Raw genomic sequence first — 25,421 nt, 5'->3', positions numbered from 1 at the left:
AAAGGGACTAAAGCCCTTTGCTTTAGGGGAGTTTATCGCGACACTGGCAACCCAGGTGAGAACCCCTTACCGATGTTTCCGGGAATCATTGTTGCGTGACTTTTCCACGCTGCGCAGCCTGTGTGCCATGATCGCAACGGCGCTGGAATCCAGTATTTACACCGCAGTATTGACGCTCACAAACGCTTTGGACTGTCATCGAGGACATGGGACCGTGAAAGTATGGCGGATGCTGAGGAGCCGTAAGTTTCAAAGCAAGAGAACGTTGATTAAGCATATCTTAATTCTGACATATGACAAAGAAAAACATCACGTGTCCGACCTCTTTTATTCTCCTTTCAGGGAGACGAAAAGAAGGCGAATAGAGGACCTGACTGAGAAGTTAGTGACGAATGCTAAATCGAGGTCTCTAGCAGCAGGTTTGCGATGCACATTATGCAGCGTCTGCCGGGTCAGGCGATGTGAACACTGGCCATGATGTCCCAGGTTTAACCAGATGATCTAGAGCCCAACGAAACCGAAAAACAGTCGAGCATAATTATCATAATTCAGTGTTGAAATACAATATAGCTAGCCTTGGAACCAGGTCAATCTGCGAGCACATGTTTTATTTGTCTGGCAAATGCGTCTGGCCCCCATCCGTTCACACAGATTTCCATCCAACCGGGCCTGGGTCGGGCCAATCAACACCGTTTATCTAGTTTTGGGCGGGTTTGATATTATACTATTGATGACTACGTACAGAGAAGCGTAATTTTCATAAACAAACAAGATGGCTGCCGCCGATGTGTCACAGGTTCCGTTTCTCTGATTGGTTGTATCCAATGGTCCAGATGTATTTTGCGTTTTGCAGATTAAGTGGTGGCTTTAATTTGGGTAGCGACCCCCATCCCGATATGTGAACTTGGTAATCGAAGAACCACTATTGAATAAACTGAAATGTTCCAGACTCATCACCAGACTGAGTCAGACTGTTATAAAGCAGGGTGCTTAATCGTCCTAGTTACTAGTTTGTTCGATTTAGATTTACATCCAAATGCAATTAGGCAATTCCATAAACTCTCTAATATAGTCATTCAAGATTTATTGGATGAATTACACACACATTTCATAGTGAGAAAAGCTGAGAGCATGTATTGCATTGGATCAGCAGCCGAGAACAACGTCTTGCGTGTTGTGATGTGCTGCCTGTGTAGAATGGCTGTTGATAGTGCACACAAGGACAGTGCTTGTGACTGGCATGGCCGATGGAGCCATGTGAGGAAGTTCCTGGAGAGACCTGGCCCATTCACCCATCCCGACTTTGAGCCAAGTACTGAGGTGACAATACCTAAGATGTGTATAGTATACGCCCATAGTAAGGGCTTTCTTACTGTTGGGTCCATCACCTGTGGTTTTTAATCAAATGGCTCTTTAGGGTATGTCATGTATTCGTTTTTTTACACCCCGCCGCAGGGCCATTATCTTTGGTCAATTAGAGATGTTCCCATTTCATATTTATTTATATTTAACAGTTGATGACAGTTGTTAATGGTGTCGCATTAGCTACTTTCACGCAGTTGCATTTCACACATGAACGTTACATCTCTACACTCTTCCGAAATTAAAGCTTTTCATCTAGTTAGGATTGCCTTTTTTCTGGTGATGGTGATACTTTTTATGATTTTGGTGGTAAAAAAGCTACAGTGATTGAACAATACAGACTTGAGATAGAGCCTTTTCATTTATGAAATGATATGTTGATCGATGTTTTTAAATTATAAGGACACATTTTTCTCCTTTTGCATCAGTCATTACAATTCCTGTTGGATACGTGCAAGATTTTAGTCATCGGAGCTGGTGGACTTGGATGTGAACTTCTTAAAAATCTGGTAGGAATTTTACATAATGCACTTATGAATACTCTACTGTATACACTAATGAATTGTCTACTGTATACATTAATGAATACTCTACTGTATACACCAGCGTTACTCATTGCGCGGCTCGCCAAGCCTCTATTTGCGGCTCGCATGGCAGTAGCAATATGCAGTGATATGATCATGCAGTGAAAACAAGCAGATATATAACATAAAACCTGTTAAAAAACTAATGTGGCTGCTCTCTTACAAACAATTAATTAAAAAATAAATCAACAGCGGCATTACAAGGTGGAAATATATAGCCTAGAAGATATATTTAAACTTGCTCGGCCCTACACTGACTGACAGCGGGGTTGCCAGATTGGCGGGTTTCCTCCATAACAAGAGAGAATGTGCTCTTGGATGGACTTATTCTTATTAACTTATTCAATAGCTTCCATGTTATGTGACCCAGTGTCTCCACGTTATTCCAGAAAATAATACACAGTCACACAAGTCTTAATTTTCTTCTCAAAGTGCACCAGATTGATGCATTCTAGGTTCAAAGGTACCAAATTTTCTTCCGGGGGAGCTTTCCCCCGGACCCCTAAGGACCGAGTTCCCTCCACAGCTTCATAAAATTCTGTGGGAAACTCTGCTTCAGGGATGACATATTAATAAGCAGGCATACTTATGTATGACTGGATTTAGAGGTTTTGATACTTTGTGGTAAAAATGTCTCACCTGTTGACTTTGTCCTGTCAGTGCGGCTCTCCTGAAAATAATAGTGAATACCACTGTTATACACTTATGAATACACTTACACTGTGCTTGATTAAGGCGTTGTCTGGGTTTCGCCTCATCCACGTCGTTGACATGGACACGATTGATGTCTCAAACCTCAACAGGCAGTTTCTTTTCAGGTACAATTATCTTTTACAACGTGAATAAACCTCAGAACATATTTGTGTCAATAAAATTAAAGCATACGTCAATAAAGCAGTAGAAACTCATATGTAAACAGTGTTAATTTCCTGCTAAGTGGTTTTGTTCACGTCATTGGTTCAGGCCCAAAGACATTGGACGGCCAAAGGCGGATGTGGCCGCTGACTTCATCAACCATAGAGTCCCAGGATGCCAAGTCGTGCCGTATCCTTTAACAACTCCAGCATGTTTGACACCAACGACAGATACGTGATGTGTGTCCGTCAATGCCGTGACAATCATCCACCATTGTTCTTAACAACGTGCAGACATTTCAACAAAATTCAAGATTTCGACACGTCATTTTATAAACGTAGGTGAATGTCTATTCCAAGATTAATTTTGTGTCTACCAATGCAAAAAATGGAAAACTGACATTTGAAGCGTCTTACTTCTTGATTCCATCCATTCCTAGAGTTCCACATCATCGTCTGTGGGCTGGATTCCATCATTGCCAGGCGTTGGATGAACGGGATGCTGGTACGGATGACTCTGCTATGATTTTGGTGTCTGCATGTCTAAAGTACATGCATAGGTCAAGTAGCACCTGCCATTAACCTGCGGTGCATGTCGGCCTAGATCTCCATCCTGATATACGAAGACGGGGTTCTGGATCCCAGCTCTATCATCCCGCTCATTGACGGCGGCACCGAAGGCTTCAAGGGCAACGCCCGTGTCATCCTGCCGGGCATGACTGCATGCATCGACTGTACCCTGGAGCTGTACCCACCGCAGGTGCCGCTCGCTCACACCACGGCCTCATCAGAACTACCTATACCGCCAATCGTTGGGCCTCCACGTTTTCACTGTATACGTTTATCAAAATCCTATCTTTGTCTTTTTCCCAGAAATACTAAATGCACAATCTGAAAGGCTTCTGGGTCTGTTTCTGTTATACCCTCCTCAGATAAATTTCCCAATGTGCACTATTGCCTCGATGCCGCGGCTGCCGGAGCACTGCGTAGAGTATGGCAGGATGATTCAGTGGCCTAAAGAGAAGCCCTTTGGAGGTGAGGAATTATACAGTACACGAGGGTTATGTATCAAAGCATGACATGCCTGCACGCATAAATACCGGCAAACCTGCTGTTTCTTTTTGTTACAGATAACGCGTTAGATGGTGATGACCCAGAGCACATCCGGTGGGTGTTTGAGAGAGCAGAGGAGCGAGCCGCCCAGTTCAGCATCACAGGAGTGACCTACAGACTAACGCAGGGTGAGAACCACCTCCCACACTAGTCTACCCCGGCTCGCCTTTTAGAGCCGCTGATTTATGCCGAGAAGCTATTTAACATCAGTCCACTGCTGCACAATGTAATGTCATGATCAAGAATATTTGTTGAACACATTCTGAAAATAACAAATGCAGATGAAGATGAGAAGGCTGAATGAGATGAGAAGCCCCTTAATTAGTAACGTCATCTAAGGACAAACACAAGCGTCGCTCATCACACAACTTATAAGTCTGCTACTCTTTTGTAGCAAACCCCTTATAATGTTATGAGCAATACCTGTGTTTTTCCAAAACGGACACATCTTTGAAAAGGGTCTTGTAACAATCTTGGTTGCTAGACTCAGCGTAGAGGGCTTTTTAGACCAAGGTCCAAGGTGATGAGTTAAAACCGGTTGATTGCAGAAGTTGAGCATAGTGATACAGAGCACAACCTGTCACCTGACTCAAGCCATGGGAGGCTGAGCCATCTTCCACACTCCCCAGGTTGATTGGGTCACAATTAGTTGCACAATTAATTACCATTTTTTATGTTAATTTCTTAGCCGAGTGAGCCATTGCAAATTGCGTACAATTTATCGGTAGTCTTTAAAGCGTTTTTTAGGGATGCATCGGTCAACCAGCCAGCAATTTTAATTGGACGGTTTCTGCTCCTAAAACGAGATCGGTGACCCGCCAATCAACTTGAAAATGTGCAGATCCCGTCTCAAAAACTGTTGTGCTCAACACGAATCAAGACAAAAAAAGACGTGGTATCATTCTGTTCAGTCACTGAGACAATTAATGCTTCAAACCTCTTCCTTCATTGAACAATATTCCCCTTGAAATTGCCCTGACTCTCAAGTCAGTAGGCTAAACTTAACCGACATATAGCCCGTTTCATTGATCTAGTTATGGGATGCAATAACCAGCCTGCATCTGGCTGGAGAACGCGCCTCACTCCCTGTGAGTTTTATGTAAAAATGAGTTGTACCACACTGGCCTTCATTCACACTTTCGGCCCCCTGCTAATCCCTCTCTGATTTACTAACTGGCTACTGCATACTGTTTAATGGAGGATGAAAGACAGTGATTAAAAAAATAATTACGTCTCTAAGCGGCATAACCAAAGTGTTGCCTAGCGAAACACATTGCACCAACGTGTCAACTTAATTAGGACAACGTGCCGCAAAATGAGGCTTTCTTGAAACCATAGACATTAACAGGGCTATGTCGGCTGTAGCTGAACCCCTGTGCTGAGCTCAGGGGTGTGGCAGTATACTTAGCCATGTGCTCCTTTCACAGGCATGGATCTCACGAGAGTCGTTTGTTGAGCGAAAACAGATCCATTCTGCAGTTCTGCAGACAAAAATGTATCCAACTGAAACTTTATGCGTTCTTTCTTGAATAACAAGATCTTGACTATCTTCCTTAAATAGTACTGTTTAAATAGGGTCTGTTTTGCAGCACTGGGTCTATAAACCTGGCTGGCCCAGTTTTAAGGGAATGTGATCGGTTTTGGTCTAGAAAGACTTGACTGGTGCATCCTGTCATTTTATACTTTTGCAATGAGTCTAATATTCTTAGCTAGCTGGCCCCTCCATGATGTTGGTGTCTAGAGTTGGTACAGCCATCCTTGCTTTCGGATGCCACTAATAGTTTGGGCAATATGAAGCATAACTCCTCTTGTGCCCCAGGCGTGGTGAAGCGGATCATCCCTGCCGTGGCCTCCACCAACGCTGTCATCGCTGGTATGGCAGCCTGCATCATCACATTATTCACCTCTGCCCTTCTCTGTCTACAATCTGATGAATAGAGTGGATTAAACGTAGCGGGAAGTAACTCTTCTTTTATAATTGCTGTTTTTTTTCTAGCTGCCTGCGCCACAGAAGTTTTTAAAATTGCATCAAGGTCTGTACAACAGTTACTCATGATTATTCATTTTTACTTCTCGTCACAAACGTCAGTATTAATTATTTAATTGTGTTCATTTCATTTTTGCAGCGCATATATTCCATTAAATAATTACCTGGTCTTCAACGATGTGGACGGCTTGTACTCCTACACGTTTGAAGCTGAGCGGAAGGTTTGTTGAAATATAAAAAGTCTCACACTGTGTTGAGCGAGAGCGCACAGCTGCAGCTTATTTCCTCCTGATTGTCTGCTTTTGTCGACTCATAGACAGGTTAAGTGACCTTTAGGCTGAAGCTGATGTTAATTCCATAATATGATGCGTTTCCAAGTAAAACATGACCTTCCACATGCAGAATGTGAGTGGATCATGCAGAAGTGACACGGCGCCTTAGCCAGCTGTGAGCTACAGCCCGCTGGAGGGTTCACACGAGGGGAGGGAAATGTCAGGCCTGCCAGCTAGGTCATAGTCTCGTCCTCACCGTTCAAACTTCTCTGTCGAAAGTGAAACTGACTATATGAACTTCACGTTTCTGTTTTGGCGTACTTGATGCATGAAGGGATTTTCCTTCCTGGTTGTGATTGGCAGGACAACTGCTCAGCCTGCAGCCAGGTGCCTCAAGACCTTCAGTTCCCACCCTCCGCAAAACTCCAGGAAGTGCTGGAGTATCTGACGGAGAGTTCCTCCTTGTGAGTCTCCCCATCCGACAGAGGAACTGATGTTGTTGAGCTAATAAAAAAAAAAGAGTTAGGTTAAAACCATGATTTTGTTTCTCCAGACAAATGAAGTCCCCAGCCATCACCACGACCCTCGAAGGGAAAAACAAGACGTTATATTTACAGGTAATGTAACAAAGATGTTCCTGAAAAATACAGTATGGCTTGTACATAACAATGTGTCGAGATTTGTTTTCTAAATCAACAACCAAAAAACATTCACTACCAACATAGAAACGCTCCCATGCTCCTATGCTCCCAATATGGCAGCGGTCAGTGCGATGTGACATTGCGACAGTTAACCAGCCCGTCACATTATTTAAACGGAGAACCAGAAGTGTCACATGCTCTTTTATCTTCCATCAGTCTGTCAAATCCATTGAGGAGCGGACGCGGCCCAATCTCTGCAAAACCCTGAAAGGTAAACGGGGCTGTCGTTGTTCACCCTCGACCTACCGGAGCGCGCCGTGACTCCCACACACCGATGGCCATGTTTGTCTCTCTCCACAGAGCTGGGACTGTCGGACGGGCAGGAGTTAGCGGTGGCGGACGTCACGACTCCTCAAACGGTTCTTTTCAAGCTCAATTTCACCCCCTGAACGTTCAGAGCGACTCTGCGTCGACGCAAGAGCCGCCACGCACCCTAACACCAGGCACCCTGGGGCAGGTTCTCCTGAGCAACGGTGTCAACTGTCTTTTCTCCAATGCACTGAAGTGGTCCACAGGATCCCAACGGACATCCTTTAAAATATCAGTCGAACAAGTCACTTTGTTTGTTGATAATATTCTGTAGGGTTTTTATATATTCTGTTGTCTTGTGTTGTCTCACACAAACATGCTTTTGCGCAAGGTCAATTTAATAAGATGTAATGAGTGTACGTGCATTAAGATGTAATAAAAAGCGATGGCAAATGTCAAATGACCTTCACCAGATATGGCCTGCTTATTATCAACATATTATTAAACTATTGATGCTATACTTCAATTTAAACAACTTATTTATAACAGCTTTTAATTTTCGGATATTGTCGTAGGTACATGCTACAGAGTTAAGACCAACACCAGGTGATCACTATTATGAAACACCAGTAATCAGTTTTTTTTGTTAATACCTCATAACAAGAAATCTGCTATTTAAATTCTGTAAAGCCTGTACATAAAACTTCTGTTAATTTTTTTCTGTAGTAAGCTCAGTGTTTGAGCATTTAGAAGGTTTAAACGTTGTAAACCAGTGTGATTTGAGAAACGAAATAAGCCCAACATTACAAACACAGATATATAGCACAAGGTAAACCCATTTTGAAATGGAAGAGCAAAAACACACAATTAGGTAATGTCAGCGGTTGTGAACGTATATAGCCCCACCACCTCACCCGTCTGTTCACAGCTGCGTGATACCCGGATAAAACAGACGCCCCCGTGCCAAATACGCACGTAAGCTTCTTAAATATAATGAAAGTGGCCGCATAGTCTATGAAACAGATGGTTTCTTCCTTGATTAAGTTTCTCTCAATGATGAGATGAGGAAGCTGCTAAATCAGAGGGATTGTGCTGTAATCACAGATCAACAGTGTGTCATACAAACCACCACTATAGCATGATCCCACTGACCGGGGTGGACATACGCTTTATATCTAAACATTTTGTTCTTTTTTTTGTATGTAAATCATGTGTGCGTACTTGGATTACTACTTCACTTCCGTCGTCATATCGTCTCAAGTCTCCACCCGCGGTTCACACACACACACAAACGCACACACGCACACACAGACGCCAGACACGAGAGCACACAACCACACGCACACACACGAAGAACTTCTAAGACCACCTGCTGGGCTGCGCCCCGTCATGTAGTGTATGGAGTGATAACAGGATGTCACACAACTTGAACGCGGTGGTACTATTATTAACTCCATCCATCGGACCAGAGGAGGTATGTGTTGGAAGTGATTTGTATCCTAGTTGACGCATGCTGATGGCTAAACAAATATCCGCTGGAGCCAAGAAAGGACTTCTAACTGATGTAGGCTAATTGCTCTGTTCGGTGCTGTTCAAAATTGTGTTTTAATGTATGTTACTAATTATGAATAGGCCAACGTCATTAACAGTGATTTGTATGTGCGTTTTTTTTCACAAAAATAAGAGTTGATTGTTTTGTGCAATGTCAAAGAGTGAAATGCTCTACTGTACGAAATGCAAATTTAAGCTTATCAAATAATCAATATAATATATATAATCTAATATAATAATCAATTCGATGCAATAACTATAGTTTGTGTTAGGCCTAGCCTGTGAAAAAAACAGATGCTGATCATTTCATTCATCCTTACTTATGATTAAGTTCAATATTCCCCTTTGGAGAGATCTTATCTTTCAATCAATCCAGTTTATCATTAACTTAACAATACATAGAGAAAACCTTGAGCATACAATATTGCATTCAAAGGACAATACTTGCTTTAAAAATGAACTATATCTTCCTGTATCTGTATTTATGTATGTGTCTTTCTTAACTGGCAGGCACAATGAAGCTTGACTCCAGGTTAACGGAGCTGTTCAGTGGGGTCCTGCTGGCTCTCTGTCTGCTGAGCCTCTGTGGAGAGGCAGTGTCCAGTGGCAACCAGGGCCTACGGGGACCCACCGGTAGGTCCACACCACACCGCTCCCAGAGGGACCTATTACAGGTCCTGGTCATCATAGCCCTGGTCCCTGTAGGAGACGGGTGGTAAAAGATGGATGGTAGGTGTGGTAGCGCTGGAGACAGCTGCTGGAGACACCTGTCTGCTGAACTGTTCCCCCAGGAGATTGGCGTTGTAGTAATACATGTACATATATATATATATATGTTATTTTAAAGAAATTTATGAACCACCATCAGCTGATCGTTTTCTGATTCATATTAGTTTTTTAATACCTTTTATGATTGTTTCCTCTACCAAAGATTCAACACACGTTGTTTAGCATTACATTTCCAAAGGTCCAACAGCTGCTTGAGTCGGCTGTCCCTCAGCATCGTTTCAGAGCAGAGTAGACCGACGGAGAATCATAAGTAGGCTGGGCTTCTCTCTTCGACCACATGGGGGCGGTGTGGCTCCATAACAACAGCTCAAAATCGAACTCGAACTCTCGATGTTAGAACTCAAGTCTAACATCTTGGAAGATGTGGTTGCAAATGGACAATAGCCAATGCATCACAGCTGTATTGTCCCTGACTATGATGTTGCTAATGATCAGGGTGATACTGATGATGATGATCTTGATGATGAAGACGACGATGATGATGATGATCTTGATGAGGATGATGATGATGATGATGATGATGATGATGATGATGATGATGATGATGATGATGATGATGATGATGAACCTTGCCAGGGTCCGAAATTCACTTTTAGAGCAAGTCAAAAAAATCAACAGAGACAAGCAATTTTTTTTAATGTGTAACCCCGAATTCTTTAACCTGCTGAGTGGTCCGATCTATCGGCCAGTAGCTGGGGGTCAGGTGATCATTACAGGCCCTCGTCATTATCCCCCCCTCTCCAACATGGCGGCAGGGCGGGCAGAGGGGAGGACGAGGATGGAGCAGAGGACAGGGACCTGTGAAGTGGTGGCGGCCCACCGCTGCTGCAACCGGAGACAGATAGAGGAGCGCTCTCAGACGGTCAAGTGCTCCTGCTTCCCGGGACAAGTGGCCGGCACCACCAGAGCCTCGCCCTCTTGTGTTGAAGGTAACTCGCCCGACCAGACCGCCCCCCCCGCCAGCACGGCCCCCGAGGCTGCTGCTCGGATGGTGATCTGAGGAGCAGCTTGAAGCTGTGTTTTTCTTATTTTAGGGGGGCAGGGACATGGGTTATTCATTGACCGTCATGGTAAAGGCATCTAGAGGTCACAGATGTGTGTGTGTGTGTGTGTGTGTGTGTGTGTGTGTGTGTGTGTGTGTGTGTGTGTGTGTGTGTGTGTGTGTGTGTGTGTGTGTGTGTGTGTGTGTGTGTGTGTGTGTGTGTGTGTCTGGGGGGTAGGGGACGAGGGGGGGACTGGGGACAGGGGGGGGAGGCTGTCAAATGACCAGCCAGAATTTGAAGATACGATTGAAGTGTTGGTATTGATTTTGTATTAACCCTAAATACATGTACAAACAACCTGTGTTGATGCCTGCGTGTTTGTGCGCGCATGTGTGTGTGTTTCTGTGTGTGTGTGTGTGTGTGTGTGTGTGTGTGTGTGTTTCTGTGTGTGTGCGTGTGTGCGGGCGTGCATGTGTGTGTGTGCATGCGTGTGTGTGTGTGTGTGTGTGTGTGTGTGTGTGTGTGTGTGTGTGTTTCCTCGTGTGTGTATGTGTGTGCGTGTGTCTGGGCCTCAGCCTCCATCGTGCAGCAGAAGTGGTGGTGTAGGATGGAGCCGTGTCTGGCGGATGAGGAGTGTCGGGTTCTCCCCGACCTCACCGGCTGGTCCTGCATCTCCGGGAATAAAGTGAAGACCACCAAGGTGAGGGGCCGTCTGGGCCCACTGTCCAATAATAACATTAATAATAACAATCATAATTATAAGGTGCCTTTCAATAAAGCCAAGGCACTGGACCATCACACCAGTCAAGACATGGAAACAGAGGGCCACCAAAAGACAACCACCCTGGCGTCTGTCCATAAGAGTTGTACTCATAATGTCCATTTATTTGACATAGAGTGTTTTACTGTACTGCCCCGGGGCTGCAAATGTCACTAGCCGTCGCCGCTCCCTCTGACCCATTTACAGGACGGTTTTACTGAGCGCTGTCCCTGTCAAACACAAATTATGTAATAAAGACAACAAATAGATAAATATATATAGTATATAAGAATATACTGTATATTTGAAAAATATACGAACAGTAAAAGAAAATAATTATATAGATATGTCAAACATATATATGTGTATAATATATACACACATATATATATATATATATATATATAATATATTTATATATAACTCGACCATCAAACATATATATATATATGTATGTATATATATATATATATATATATATATGTATGTATATATATATATATATATATATATATATATATATATATATATACATATATATATATATATACATATATATATATATATATATATATATATATATGTGTGTGTGTCAAGGCCTAAGGACCGATAATTTGAGGCGACAGTATAAATATCGGCTAATGTTTAACGCACTTAGCATACAGTGCAAAACAAGATAGGGCCGACACCAAGAGCTCCTCTTAGTAAGCCCTGCTTTGATGTTCAGAAGATTCCCCCCAATCTGCCGTAATCACCGTTCCCAGCTCCCACTGGCAGAGTACGAGCCCTGCTGCTCTTCAGCAAGGCACAGTGGGCTCAGTCGAGCCTAATTCTATAATCTGCTGAATGATAGGGCCAAGGGGAACAACATGAATGAAGATGTTTCTCAAAATGTAAACCAACCTACTGCAGAGTACTGAAAATCGGTGCAATCATTGTCATTGAATTTGACAGCAGGGGCGATAAATTACGGTATTCTTTGTTTTTTAGCCTCCAAATGCGATTAAAGGAGAAAGTTAGGCGTCAGCATTTGTTCTTTTTTTGCGAGCGTGGAATGTGATCTTTGAGCGCTAGCTGGCAATATCCTGTGGGGTCGGTCAGCAACAGTGACGGACTAGATTGTATTACCATCAGAATAGAACAGTGGATTGTTTTGAGTGTTTATTGATATGATGTGACTTAAAATCTTAGGTTCAGGGTTAAATCTATCTATCTATACATGAATGAACGCAGTGGCATAGATTTTAGGGGGATGCAGTGAAGGAAGCTGAAAAATCAAGCATTTGTTATCATGAAAGAAATGCTTTTATGCTACTCATAGACGCAACAATGCCTCTGACAGGGGCATTGGCAGGTCTTTTTTCTTTAGAACAGTTATTTTTTTACTCCCCAAACACAAAGTTCTCTAACCAAAAGACAAAGAACAATAGAGGACACAGGAGTAAATCTTGCCTATATGTGTGTAGACTCAGTAGGGAAAATATATATTTTATACAGAAGACTAAATATTTGAAAGTGATACAGAATGCCTGAGAGCCTGAATTTTGTGTTTCCTTTACATAAATAAAAACATCTCCAGCATAAAATAAGAACTGAATGCAGAAATGGCACAAATTGGTGCCAAAAGAAATCAGCAGAATGCACTTAATGAAGTGTTTGATGTTCAAAATGTGTGCCCCGAAATATATATACTCCACTGAATGTATATGTTCAACAAATGTGTCGCTCAAAAACAGATATATCCCTGTTTATGAAACTCATAGTTCTTCTCTTCCTTTTCCAGGTGGCACGGTAGGGAGACGGGTCTCAGGTTCTACTCTTCTGCAAGTCAGCTTTTACTCTTCTGCAAGTCAGCCTCAACTCCCTGCCGTCGTCTCAACAAACTACCACCACACTGTACCCAACAGGGAGCCCCCACCCGACACCCCCGTCAGGAACACAAGCTCCTCTCAACAAGGCCTCCAGGACGGATCCAAAACTGCCGATCCGTCGGCTCCCGTCGGCCTGGATCGACCAACCCCTCCCCCCCCCCCCCCCCCCGGGGGACGTGTACCTGGTCACTACCACCACCACCCCGCACTCCTCCTCGGTTTCCTTTTACATTCTTTCGGTGTGTTTCTGTATCGTGGTTATGAAGCTGACGTCTGATGAGTCCATTAAGGACCGACCGCGGGGCGGCGGCTCGAGTGGCGCGCTCGGGTTCCTCTGTGGTCCGAGGCGCGGCTCCTCCGGGCTCAGCCTCGCCAACAGCAGTCCTCGGTGGTTCCAGCCATAGATAGGCCTGGCACGTGGCCAGCCACTCAATCAGGGTTTGGACTGGGGGAGCTGGCAGGACGTTTAAAGAGAGATTTCTCTTTCTGGACTACTCTCAGAACGCTGGATGTGCTTTCCCCCGACTTATTGGAACGGAGCGATGGCGAACATTTTTGATTACCGGTAATAAGCAGAGGCACCGGTGGGAGTGAGGGGACTTTGGAAATGTGTTTCTTTGTTTGGGACACCAGGTCCTCTCACCAGATGTTCTTACCACAAACAAGCAGGAACACACAGGCTCCAAGACAATCTGTGCGACTGTGTGTGTGTGTAATACACTTGCACACAACCACACGCACACACACACACACACACACACACACACACACACACACACACACACACACACACACACACACACATACACACACACACACACACACACATAAAGACACATCCACAAGCGTGTACATGCATGCAAACCCACATACATACACACACACACACACACACACACACACACACATGCAATCTGTTTTTTGTCGACTTAGACGAGTGGACAGGCCACCACCTGCACGTCTGTGACGGCAAGGAGCACACACACACACACACACACACACACACACACACACACACACACACACACACACACACACACACACACACACACACACACACACACACACAATCACACACTCACACTCGCTCACACACACGCACACACACACACACACACACACACACACACACACACACACACACACACACACACACACACACATACATAGAGTGGTGGAATGCAAAACAAGGGCTGTTTGAAATGCAAATCGCAGGGAGAAAGGGAGAGACGGAGAGAGAGGGAGAGCCCCTTCAGTGCACTGAGTATTTACATCATGCTTTTGTTTGTCTCTCTAAACTGAGCTCCTGTGGTGAGGACGAGGGGTTTAGTGGTAGCTGGGGGAGAAGGCTAGGAACGCAGGAGACTACGTTTCCTGATCAAAATGGTAGCCGGCAACTGCAACAACAAAACAAGAAGCGTTTACGGTGAGAACGCTTGGCCCTCTGTTTGAGAACAATATGATTGCTTCTCTTTCACCGGCTCCCTCCATCCCCTGTGAATAGATTTAATAACGCTTAAATGTGCTGTTTGGAGCATTATGTTTGTGTGATGTAACACGCTGTTAATTATAATTACACAGAGCAACAACTGAAAGCGACAACAACAACTGTCGCTTTGACTGTTTTGCCAGGGCGTTTTGCCTGGACAACTTGACAGTAGTTGGCCATGTTTCTCCTCTTCTTGAAATATTCCACAATAGTATAATTAAAAGATGCTCAGTAATGCAAAGACCTCCGCCAAGAAATCAATAAATCATCTAGGTAGAACTGAGCCTGGATTGGAGGAAGCCTGTTGGCTGCTCTGAGCTGAGTCTGGTGACACCCCATGAGGGCAAAGTTAGAGATTTTAATGAAAACCGGAAGTGGGCGGGCTAGGGGAGGTCACCCAACAATCATGAACCCTTGAAAAATGTTTAAGGACATTTCTTTGCCGATGGTGAATCTATGTTAAGTTATGCACCTCTTTGTAATATTTCATGTCCACGCCCCCATATGGCTGATTGGCATGAAGAATCACGTCTTACTTGGCACATAACCAACCTGCCAACTCAATTTGGACCAATTCGTGCTCAACTTTTGGAGACCTCACTCTCACAGACACATGTCAGGCCCGCTGACACGTCCCCTTTGTATACAGTAGATTGGCATGAAACATTCATCACTTCTAAATTGGCCCATTACCAATTTACCCACCAAATCTGATGCAAATCAGTGCTCAACATTTTAAGATATCCCACGGAGAGACACACAGACACAGGGCAAAATACAATTAGATTATAAATATTTGATTAAATTAAATTGTATTGTCGTTGCACTGACTACAGGTACAGAGACGACGCAATGCGATGAAACCTAACTTCCTTGGCAGTGGTAGTAATGATATATTCTAGGGTGACTGACCATCATCAATAATCCAAGATCGTTCTCCTCATTGTAGCCGTGCGATCACACCAGGATATTCTGAATCGGTCAATATATTGAACACTATTATTAGTGCCTCAGTGTCACTGTAACTCATACAGGCTTGTCGTGTGATTCCTGCCATGCATTTAGGCCTATCAATGAACGTGTCTATCGATCTCAGTATTACCATCACACAGAAGATGGATCCCAACGATCTATCATCCATGATCATCGGCATAAGGAAATGAGAGATCCACATTGACCCGTCCTTAGGTCACCGCGGAAACGCTCATTCATTTTTATATCTGAATATTACTTTTGTTTGGAGCGTCTTCAGAGTGTCTTATACGCCGGTGGCTTTCCCCGGAGTGCTGTCAAAATAAGTTAATGATGTTTACGGATTCCTAGAGGAGGACATCTAGTGTTTCAAACATCTCGGAAGGCAATTTGGTCGGCCTATTGTCGCTGCGCAGTCTTAGCGCTATGATTTATGGATGGTTTTCCTTTGCTCTCTTACCGGCCTCCCTTAAATATTTTAAAGTTTAATTGTCGGTTAATTTTTTAACGGATAAATGTCTTGTGCAGGAACCCAGGGTCGGCTTAGCTATCTGTATTCCTCCCCGAGTGCTCCACACTGCCACTGGTTTAGACACTTATTTGGATTCACTTATTCCCATTTAAGATCGAGATAGACGCTCTGAGATTCCCACGGCGTTCCTCGCGGTTGATTTAGGAGTTGATAAGAACGACTTTCAAGGAATTACCAACTTGTGGCGATCCTTCAGAGTCAGACAAGGTTGTTGTGGCTTAGCAGAATGAATTCACTGGGAGTTGTGGATCTGTGTTGAACGGGTCCGGCTTCTATGCGCTACACAAAGCGCGATAGCAGCTGCTTTTAAATGACCCTTTTGCATAGGCTATACAATATACATTGTATACATGCAGTTGATGTATGTACTTATACTGTGATGGTCTTTACGTGTTTGTAACGATCGTCTGAGAGCATCACACTTTGATCAACCCAAGACGGATTAAATGTAAAAAGGAATGCTGGTCTTTTTTAAATTAGGTCTTATTTGAATTAAACATAACAAGATTACATTACAAACCCTCTGCACCCCTGAGTCTTATACAACTGCTTCTCCACCACCATAAAATGGGCCCATTTATTGTCAACTGTTTTCAAGCCAAACATATTCCACTTTCTCAACCCTGGTGTTTTTTTTATCATAATTTTAAAGATGAACACTGTAACTGGTTTAAAAGAAATATCTATAATATTGATAATGTGGTGGAACTCATTATCAATATTCTGTGATAGGCAAAGGCCAGATTAAACATGGTCAAAATATATATATATTTTTTAATATTATTCATATTTTCAATTAGATTCAATTAATTTTAGGCTATGTCATGAATTCAGGGTCCTCAACGCTTTATGACTGTTAAAGTTTGTAACATCTGAAACAATTACAAGATTATCCAAGCAGTATCTGTCTAATGTGTAAATGAATGCAAGACCTTTTTTAAATGAGGGCTCATTTGAATTAAAACCCAACTAAGTAACATTCAACATCCCTTTGAATCTCCTGAGTCTTATGCAAATGCTGCTTGTGTTTCTCCAGCACCGCAACGTGCCCGTATTCATAACACCCTCCTCACGGCTCATTTTTCCAGGTCATCCCTGCTGCTGCTTCTTATCAGCATGACATCACATATTAGGTGAGGTTCACTCGTGTGTCTCCAGTAGAGTTGGGTAATGTCCCCCTGGCAACTTATTACGAAAGCGCCCCTGGCTCTGAATGCTTCAGTGGCCTTTAGCCTTTTTATATATATTTCAGACCAGTCAAACAGGCTTTATTAAAGCGAGAGGCGCACTTTGGAAGATGAAGTGATTAATACTCGGCCATCTTGAAAGGATGGGGGGGGGGGGATGCGATCTACAAAATTAAGCTGAAAACAAGTGTAGGATTGATAAGATGAAAAAGCTTTAGGGGCCCCTCTCCCCGTTGTCCTATTAAAACACCACACTTCTACTCTGAACCAGATAAGAAGAACGGGCTCTGAGAAGAAAACTGAGGCAAGTATCTAGAATTATAAGTTCTCAAGGCAGCATGCATTTGTATCAGAGAGAAGTCCCCCCCCCCCCCCCCCACCACCATCAGGAGCAGAATCCAACAGAAGGATTGGATAGTGATTTTTCAGTCTACGATATGAACAATGAAAAATAACTCAAGCCTCTGTGTTTCCTGTCAGCTGCGGTCTCGACTGGGTACAGCGTACAGCCATGTTACAAAGCACTACTTTCTGGGGCATCCACAAATGCAATGGCATTTTTTAACAGCCTTTTCCTTCTATAGAGATACAGTTGTTGTTTTTTCCCTTTTGTGTGTGTGTGGGTGTGTGTGCGTATGTGTGTGTGTGCGTGTGTGCATGTGCACGTGTGTGTGGGTGTTTGTGTGTGTGTGCAGTTTTTTGTGCCTGTCACTGTGTGTCTGTTGGTGTTAATTAATCCTGACTGCTTTAACTGTGGGCAGCTTCCCAGGCTACAGAGTAATAGACTAGCTCCACGGCGCCGCGCCTCAGAGGTTGTACTTGCTTTGGTAATATGCGTGATTGCAAATAAAGCAATGTACAATAGTTAAATGAACACTTGTTTGCTCGACATTCATTTAGCCTAAAAAATCGTAGAAGGTCATCTTCATGCGTCCATATTTAAGCATGTATGCATATGGTGTTTCACCATGGCTGTGTGTAAATAAGGAGGGTTCCTGAGAGTGTTTGCCTTGATTAAAGAAAGCAGATTCTTCTGAATGTGTGCACCCAACCAAGTGGTGCTGCTACTCTCATGTTAGCGATACGCTCCACTTTGAAATGTTTTCCCTGCTGCGAAGCCCTGAAGGCTCTCATTGTCTACCGCACGCATACGAGGAGGAAAAATTGTTTCACTTGCTTCAAGGCGTTTCAAGTTGTAATCCTGACGATCGAACATCATTACATTCACACTGCGAAGCCCACAGTCGTGTGTGAATAGACATCTTCATTGACTGTTTCGCCAACCGAACATATTCCAATTTCTGAACCCTCTTTTCTTATATACAGTACCTCATTAATACAGATAACACTTCAACTGGTTTAAAACAATTCCTAATGTGTATTATTATGCAATGACGAGGCCAGATTTTTAACATTTGTTTATTGTTAATAATAATCCGTAGACTAGACCGTTCTTTCATTATTATTCAAGAGGCTTGTCCTTTGACGTCTTTCACCCACAAAGCTAGAGATGATATGGTTAAGGAGGAAAAATATAACCAACACAATGTGTGGACTTAATACATTTAAGGGCGCTCTATCCTCTGTTAACACACTCAGTGTGGCTTGCATACTTCAGCGTCTGATTAGGGTAAAGCCTCATTCTGCAAACTATTTTTATTATGTCCTGAATGGGTAATTGTGATCTACTGTCAGAGTCCATTAAAGCAGAGCAATGTGGTGAGGCCAGATTGGCGGGCAGAAAAATAACCCAAAGCAATGCACCATGGGTAAGGGAAAACGGTTTGACACGACTCAGGCACTGATGCTCATTTCACTGGCATCGATTCAGGAAACCATCCTCCCTGACATCATTAATTCAATATAATTAATGAATAAATGAGTCAAAGCAAAAATGATGTATGTGCGCTACGTCAACCATTAGCATTAGCAAACATTTATTAGCTTGTTGATAAGCTCGCTATCAATGATGTCTCTAAACAGAGCACTTTGTGATGATGACAGCCTAGTCAATGGTATTCTATGGATTGGTTTTTTGACCATTGTAAAAAAAACGTTACATTTAATGCTTTACTATGACCCTAACCATAACCAATTATTCAAAGTAATTTAAAACACGGCTCAAATAGAACATTGTTTCAGAGAAACGTCTGGACGGTTATCTGCTCCCACCAAAGTTGATTAGTCCCTTAATCCCAGTGCTTACCTCTGTATTTAACCAAGCTATTTTAAATGGGCTCCTTTGGGCTTTAAGAGGTTGCTTGTATCCAGGTTGACATGATGTTTCATCCAAGCACCCTGGAAATACTTCTTTCTCCACAAGGGCAGCAATGAGCAAGCCTATCAACTCCTCCAACATATGACCAACACACACACACACACACACACACACACACACACACACACACACACACACACACACACACACACACACACACACACACACACACACACACACACACACACACACACACACACACATAAAAAAGTACACACACACATGAATGCATGCACCCACACAGAAGAATTGTCACGCATTTGCACCTTCACCTACATACACACATAAACACAATCTCTCACACACACACACACACACACACGCGCACACACACACACACACACGCACACACACACACACACACATACACACACACACACATGTGCATCTGCACCTAAACACACACATATATGCATCTGCTCCTACACACACACTCACACACACACACACACACACACACACACACACACACACACACACACACACACACACACACACACACACACACACACACACACACACACACACACACACGCGCACACAGACCCACATGAAGACACCTCTTAATCTTAAATGAATTATATCGGGTTCACAGATGGTCACATCTGATTAGGTTCATATGCTGGGAAATTAACCTTTTTCTAGTATTTTATGTCTATGGCGCTCTGTAATTGCAATATAAACCATTTACAGGCCCCTCACTATAATTATACTCCTCAATATGGCACAACCAATAAAAGTAAAGCCCCCCCCCCCCCCTCCCCGGCCAGCCCAGCCTGTTGAGCGTGCCCGCGGCTCAGACGTGCCTCCGTGTGAGCCAACGTCGCCACGCACATCCCTCATTGTTTGCTGTGCGTGATCAATGCATTGTTCCTCTGTGAGGTCCAAATGGCACGTAAGTGCCGCCGCTCTCTACATGAATCATTAAGGTGACAGCCTGCAGAGGGGGAGGGGGGGGGAGTGGGAGGAGGGGGAGGAAGGGGAGGGGGGAGGGTAGGAGGAGGGGAAAAGGGGAGGTGGTGTAGGAGGGGCATGAAGAAGAGGAGGATGGGGAGGAGGAGGAGTAGGGGAGAGGGAGGAAGAGGAGGGGGAGGAAGGGGAAGTGGGGTAGGAGGGGCATGAAGAGGAAGAGGCGTAGGAGGGGGAGGTAGAGGAGGCGGAGGAGGAATAGATGGAGGAGGGGAAGAAAGGGGTGGTGTAGGAGCAGGGGGAGGAAGAGGAGGTGGAGTAGGAGGAGGAGGAAGGGGATGCAGATGAGGAGGAGGAGGGGGAGGAAGAGGAGGTGGAGTAGGAGGGGGAGGAAGGGGATGCAGATGAGGAGGAGAAGGAGAAGGAAGGGGAGGAGGAGGAGAAGGAGGACTAGGAGGAGAAGGAGAAGGAAGAGGAGGAGGAGGAGGAGAAGGAGGACTAGGAGGAGAAGGAAGGGGAGGAGGAAGCGGGAGGCACCTGATGTCAGGTTGAATTAGACTCCAGTTTGGGCTTTGTTACCTTGACTTTGAATTCCCAGAGTCCCGCAGGGCCGGGGGAGACAGCTCTGTGTTTGAGGATGTGATTAGAATTGGTAATCTCAACACTTGCTTAATGTCATTGAGAAGAATAGTTTGAGTCATCTTTCTAAACTCGTTCTACATGTTTATGTTTATGCCTAAAAGGTGTCCTTTCTGCAGTTCTATGGGCTCCAAATCTCTACGGGCGATGCAGGCAATTTCACACATCACTGCTGCACTCTTCCATCGCGCCTTCTATTACTTAAAATAACGTTTTGTGTCTTTTATTCGCACGATAATGTGTCTCCATCACACACAGTGCCGCTTTTGGCAGACCCGCACGATCACAAACTACTTGAGCACTACTCTAACACACAAAACCGTGGCGAGCCGACATTGTGCAGTCGGCGAGCCGCAAAGTATTACCAGCGAATTAAAAATAGATAAAGGTCAACATACAAATAAAGAAAAGCGGGCAAGCGTGACGACACTTTTGAATGAAATGTGTGTAAAAGAATAGGAGGGAGAATACGAAGAATAACCCCCACGGGAGGCAGACTCCCATGGGTCCACCCCGATGCATCATAAAAGCCGTCAGGCCACATCAGCATCACCCAGCGCTGCGCAGCGCCTTGTCAGACATCAGAGCCTGCAGTCGCAGACCACAGCCTCTCCCAAGACTGACAGAATACGAGATGCCTTTCTTCTGCCCGTCTGCCGCCGCTGCCGCCGCCGCCGCCGCCGCTGTTGCTGCCATCTTGTATACATTGTTTGCATTCAGCAAATCCTGCATGCCGACAACAGCAAACAACAAAAATAATTTCATGGTGTGTGTTCGTCCCGTGAGCAAACGAACGAGGGGGGGCTTGGTCATGTGGTACAAACTGGGGGCGTCTTTGTATCCGTTAGGTCTGTGTGCCCCCTCTGCTCGGTTTTCTGCTCGTCTTCCTTGAGGGACGCGTTGATGCCTTCTTCCTGTCCACCATTGTTACCGAACATGAGTCACATGCAACACAAAGCAAGAAATACAACACAGGGATGTAATAATAACAATAATATTAATAATGATAATCATCATCATTCGTCCATCATGTCATTGCTGTGAGGAGAAGAATGCTTTTTAAAATGACGGATGTTACAAATGATACGAAAAGTGAGGGTTGATAGTGCACTCAGAGTGGATCAATAGCCAGCGTTTAGATCTTGGGCCATCAGGAGACGGGCTGGTGATGCTGGAACCACTGGTAGTTGGATTGCATGCCTTCAAACTGCATTGGGAAATTAGCAATGAACGGAAACCGATGGGGTGGTAGTAAAGGACACCGTGAGGCCGTTGGAAAATATACATTTAATTACAGGAGAAATGTGCAGTGAAGGGACTTAAGCACATACGGACGTCGCATCGTCACACAGTATTCTTCCAATGCGTCGACACAAATAAGGCATTTCAAGGAATTAAAACCGACTGATATCACATTTTTTTGGGTGAAGCAACTGCTTTCGGTATGATTGACTTTCTCAGTTAAAAGCCAGTTAAGGTGATAACAAATGCGCACAAACACAACACGGACACATGGGACCACACGGAGAATGAAGACACACAAGTGGTATCGATCAAACGCCCCCGTCTAACGCAATGCATTGTTGTGCAGTTAATGCGCTCGGTGGACAATAACATGTCTCCGAGCTAACTGAACTTTGGGTTGTTCGTAACTAGAGGGAAGATCAATAATGCATTCTAGGACTGGAATGATTCATATGTCATCCCCATTTCAAAGAAGGTTTCTTAAGCACATTACAAGAACAGCTATTTACAACATTTCACTTCACACACACGTCTTGAGAGAAACCTGAGGGAGCTGTAAACTATATTGTACCAGCTCAACCCAAACAGAAAAATACTCTACTGCGTTCTCTGTGAGTTCTGTGTGGTAAAATGCCCATCGCATCACTGCAGTCAGAGAAGGGACGTCAGTTTCACTTCACATGTTATTCCAAAAGGCTCTTCTCCAAAGTCCAAGAAAAGGAAGTGCAGAAAACAAACTCCTCACATGAGTTTATGATGATGTTCCCAGCAGGCAGCCCTGGGTGCCTGTGTTCATAACGGCCGGGAGCGGGAGATGCGTTCAGTGTTCTGCATCTTCATCTGCAATCTGGGTAGAGCTGTAATCTGGGCAGAGCTGTCACTCGTCCAGAAGCACATGAAGTTGACTGGTTTTGGATATTTTGTTTTGTCCTATTTGGTCCCGGCACTGTGCTGAAAATATGGATTTGTTTAGTTTAACATAGTTCGTATAGGCCTTCAATAATTTTATCAAAAAGTTGCATTGTTATATTCATAATCGTGCATTGCTATGGGTGTGGACGAATACGAGATATGAGTCGACATTGAGTCAAACATTGTAGTAACGCAGAAGGTAATATTGTAGGGTAACTCATGCGCTGACCTGTGAGTAAACCATTGATCCAGAGTCGCCCTTGCTGCATGTTTCCACATGTTAATATGTTGACGTGGTGACCGGCTGCGTGTTCTGGAGACAAAAAAAGAAACAGCAGACCATTACTCTGAAACCCCACCGCTGTTATCAGAGGACAGCGCTGGACGGGCTATCAACCCATCTCTCCGTCTCTCCTGGCTTCACCAAAACATCCCAAATAACCTGTCACAATCCCTGTCTCGATTTTGCTAAAACAATCTGCGTGAGCCCCAAACAACGTTGTTACAGCAAAGCCAAGATAGACGCTCGCGACGGCTTGATCGCCCGGTGTGTTCCTTTAAACCCCACATCATCAACAGACTCCATGTTCCACCACAGCTCAACACACACACACACACACACACACACACACACACACACACACACACACACACACACACACACACACACACACACACACACACACACACACACACACACACACACACACCACTCATCTCACCACAGCAGCACGCTGCTCGCAAAACCACAACAAGCACAGCAGCCCTTCCACTGCCAGCCTCGTGCCGGTCCGAGCCTGGTGGGGCGGCCGTCGGGCCTTTTAGGGTTAGCTCACCCGCGTGGTTTTGATCTTGTTCCCGGCATAGCACATCCAGCCGGAGTTGTCGGGCAGCGTCTTGCACTCCTCTCCCTCCAGGCAGGGCTCCATCTCGCACCACCACTTGCCAATTACGATGGACGCTGAGGGCGACAATCACAAGAGCCATGGCAATCCAGCCCATCTAGGTGCCTCTAATTACGGCAGCTTGAGAAGAGCCCCTACGAGCGGCCGTAACCCAGCGTTTATTAGCCACTCATTAGAAGGGGTTCGTTTGAGTGTTTTGGGGGACGACGTGTCGAGATTGCATCACTAGACGACGTATTTCGTTTATTGATTCAGGTAGGCCGACCACAGTCAAGGCAAGGGTTTTTGCGGTGGTTTATTTAAGAAACAAGCGTGTTGTTTCACGGTGAGCGTTGAAGTGGCGTTGATGGAGGCCACGGTTCCAGCACTAGACAGGAAGATTGCGTAAGTAGAATGCAAATTAAACATAGCACACGGCCGAGGAAAGGAATCTGTCAGGGAATGAGAGATAGCGATCTCCAATTCCCTCACACGGTACGCATCGGGAGATTGTGGCAATATTTGCGAGCGGGGATTTAAGATAAAAGCTGCAGAAGGTGAAAGGTTTCCTTAAAGACGAATGCACATCTGAATAGGCTTCCCTTAAGTGCCCCGTCCGCTGCGTGCAGCCAATGGAACCGGTGGTGGCAGACATTTGTCACAGGATATCTATGAAACGATTATAAACTGTCTATTAGGTAGCCTTGTAATCCATAGCCTTGTTCTCCCTTTTCTTCCCTGTGATTGCTTACATGTTTCTCTCCTTTCTCTACTCCCTGAGGTGTTTTGCTTAAATCAATTTTCCTCAGCGATCGGTTGTCGGTTGCATACTAAAGCATACATCCGCCCGGGCCCTATGGGGCCGGGAGTAACAGATTCCCAGTGTGATGCTTTTCCAGATATTGTTAATCATATCGGAGACAAGGCGTTGCTTGGGTGACTTTGGAGAGGGAATTCACAGCGCTGTTTTACATAACTTGGGTAACAAAAAGTTGTGTTTTACTTCTTTCAGAAAGTGCGAGTATCTTTTTTTAATTGAAGCTTAACGTCACGATAAAATGCGGACAATTTCTTATTATACACAATTTTCACTTGAGCGATCACAAAGAAAAATTCTCAGCTTTCCGAACAACCTAACCCAGCACTTTTTCTCGCCTCTTTCTCTTGGGTTTGGTTCTACCTTAAAGGCACCCAGTGCAACTTTCGAGGCTTAAAAATAAACATTCAATTTCTAGTCTTTTTTACACGTAGTAAGTTTCAATAACTCCATACCATTACATACCGACATTTAAGCAGCA

General features: G+C 44.4%; 3 protein-coding genes across 12 annotated transcripts in view; 2 read left to right on the top strand and 1 right to left on the bottom strand.

Moving 5' to 3' along the window:
• Positions 1–107: 107 nt before the first annotated feature.
• On the top strand, positions 108–7,591 carry LOC132467184 (NEDD8-activating enzyme E1 catalytic subunit-like). 5 transcript variants are annotated; one of them, XM_060064364.1, is made up of 18 exons: positions 108–242; positions 343–405; positions 1,197–1,320; positions 1,791–1,871; positions 2,682–2,764; positions 2,910–2,990; positions 3,095–3,138; positions 3,241–3,305; positions 3,405–3,560; positions 3,733–3,835; positions 3,931–4,041; positions 5,733–5,786; positions 5,910–5,946; positions 6,040–6,121; positions 6,536–6,636; positions 6,726–6,789; positions 7,030–7,084; positions 7,174–7,591. In XM_060064364.1, exons 1-18 carry the CDS (start codon positions 223–225, stop codon positions 7,260–7,262), a joined length of 1,413 nt encoding a protein of 470 aa, XP_059920347.1. In that variant the 5' UTR covers positions 108–222; the 3' UTR covers positions 7,263–7,591. The 5 variants fall into 5 exon arrangements, with proteins under 5 accessions (XP_059920347.1, XP_059920658.1, XP_059920502.1 ...); XM_060064440.1 differs by having other exon boundaries at positions 147–242; positions 343–381; XM_060064591.1 differs by having other exon boundaries at positions 182–242; positions 343–419.
• A 125-nt stretch (positions 7,592–7,716) lies between these two features.
• On the top strand, positions 7,717–13,021 carry LOC132467451 (chemokine-like protein TAFA-2). 3 transcript variants are annotated; one of them, XM_060064950.1, is made up of 5 exons: positions 7,717–8,686; positions 9,184–9,306; positions 10,218–10,391; positions 11,021–11,145; positions 12,989–13,021. In XM_060064950.1, the coding sequence occupies exons 2-5, from the start codon at positions 9,189–9,191 to the stop codon at positions 12,998–13,000; spliced, it is 429 nt and encodes a 142-aa protein (XP_059920933.1). In that variant the 5' UTR covers positions 7,717–8,686; positions 9,184–9,188; the 3' UTR covers positions 13,001–13,021. The 3 variants fall into 3 exon arrangements, with proteins under 3 accessions (XP_059920933.1, XP_059920857.1, XP_059920779.1); XM_060064874.1 differs by having other exon boundaries at positions 8,044–8,596; XM_060064796.1 differs by lacking the exons at positions 7,717–8,686; positions 9,184–9,306 and having other exon boundaries at positions 9,523–10,391.
• Positions 13,022–22,354: 9,333 nt separating this feature from the next.
• The window catches only part of LOC132467684 (chemokine-like protein TAFA-1), a 20,441-nt gene continuing 17,374 nt past the window's right edge, over positions 22,355–25,421 (bottom strand). For 3 of the 4 annotated variants that reach the window (XM_060065292.1, XM_060065208.1, XM_060065437.1), the window contains 3 exons: positions 24,076–24,200; positions 23,469–23,552; positions 22,355–23,278 (listed from right to left, as the gene is read on the bottom strand). In XM_060065292.1, the coding sequence (XP_059921275.1) occupies positions 23,520–23,552; positions 24,076–24,200 (158 nt within the window). In that variant the 3' untranslated portion in view covers positions 22,355–23,278; positions 23,469–23,519. The remainder of the gene's footprint in view (positions 23,279–23,468; positions 23,553–24,075; positions 24,201–25,421) is intronic. The other variant, XM_060065368.1, reaches the window with a different exon arrangement.

This window comes from Gadus macrocephalus, chromosome 1 (assembly GCF_031168955.1).
Source record: "Gadus macrocephalus chromosome 1, ASM3116895v1".
NCBI classification, from domain to species: Eukaryota; Metazoa; Chordata; class Actinopteri; order Gadiformes; family Gadidae; genus Gadus; species Gadus macrocephalus.
This window is presented reverse-complemented; position numbering and strand designations above follow the sequence as displayed.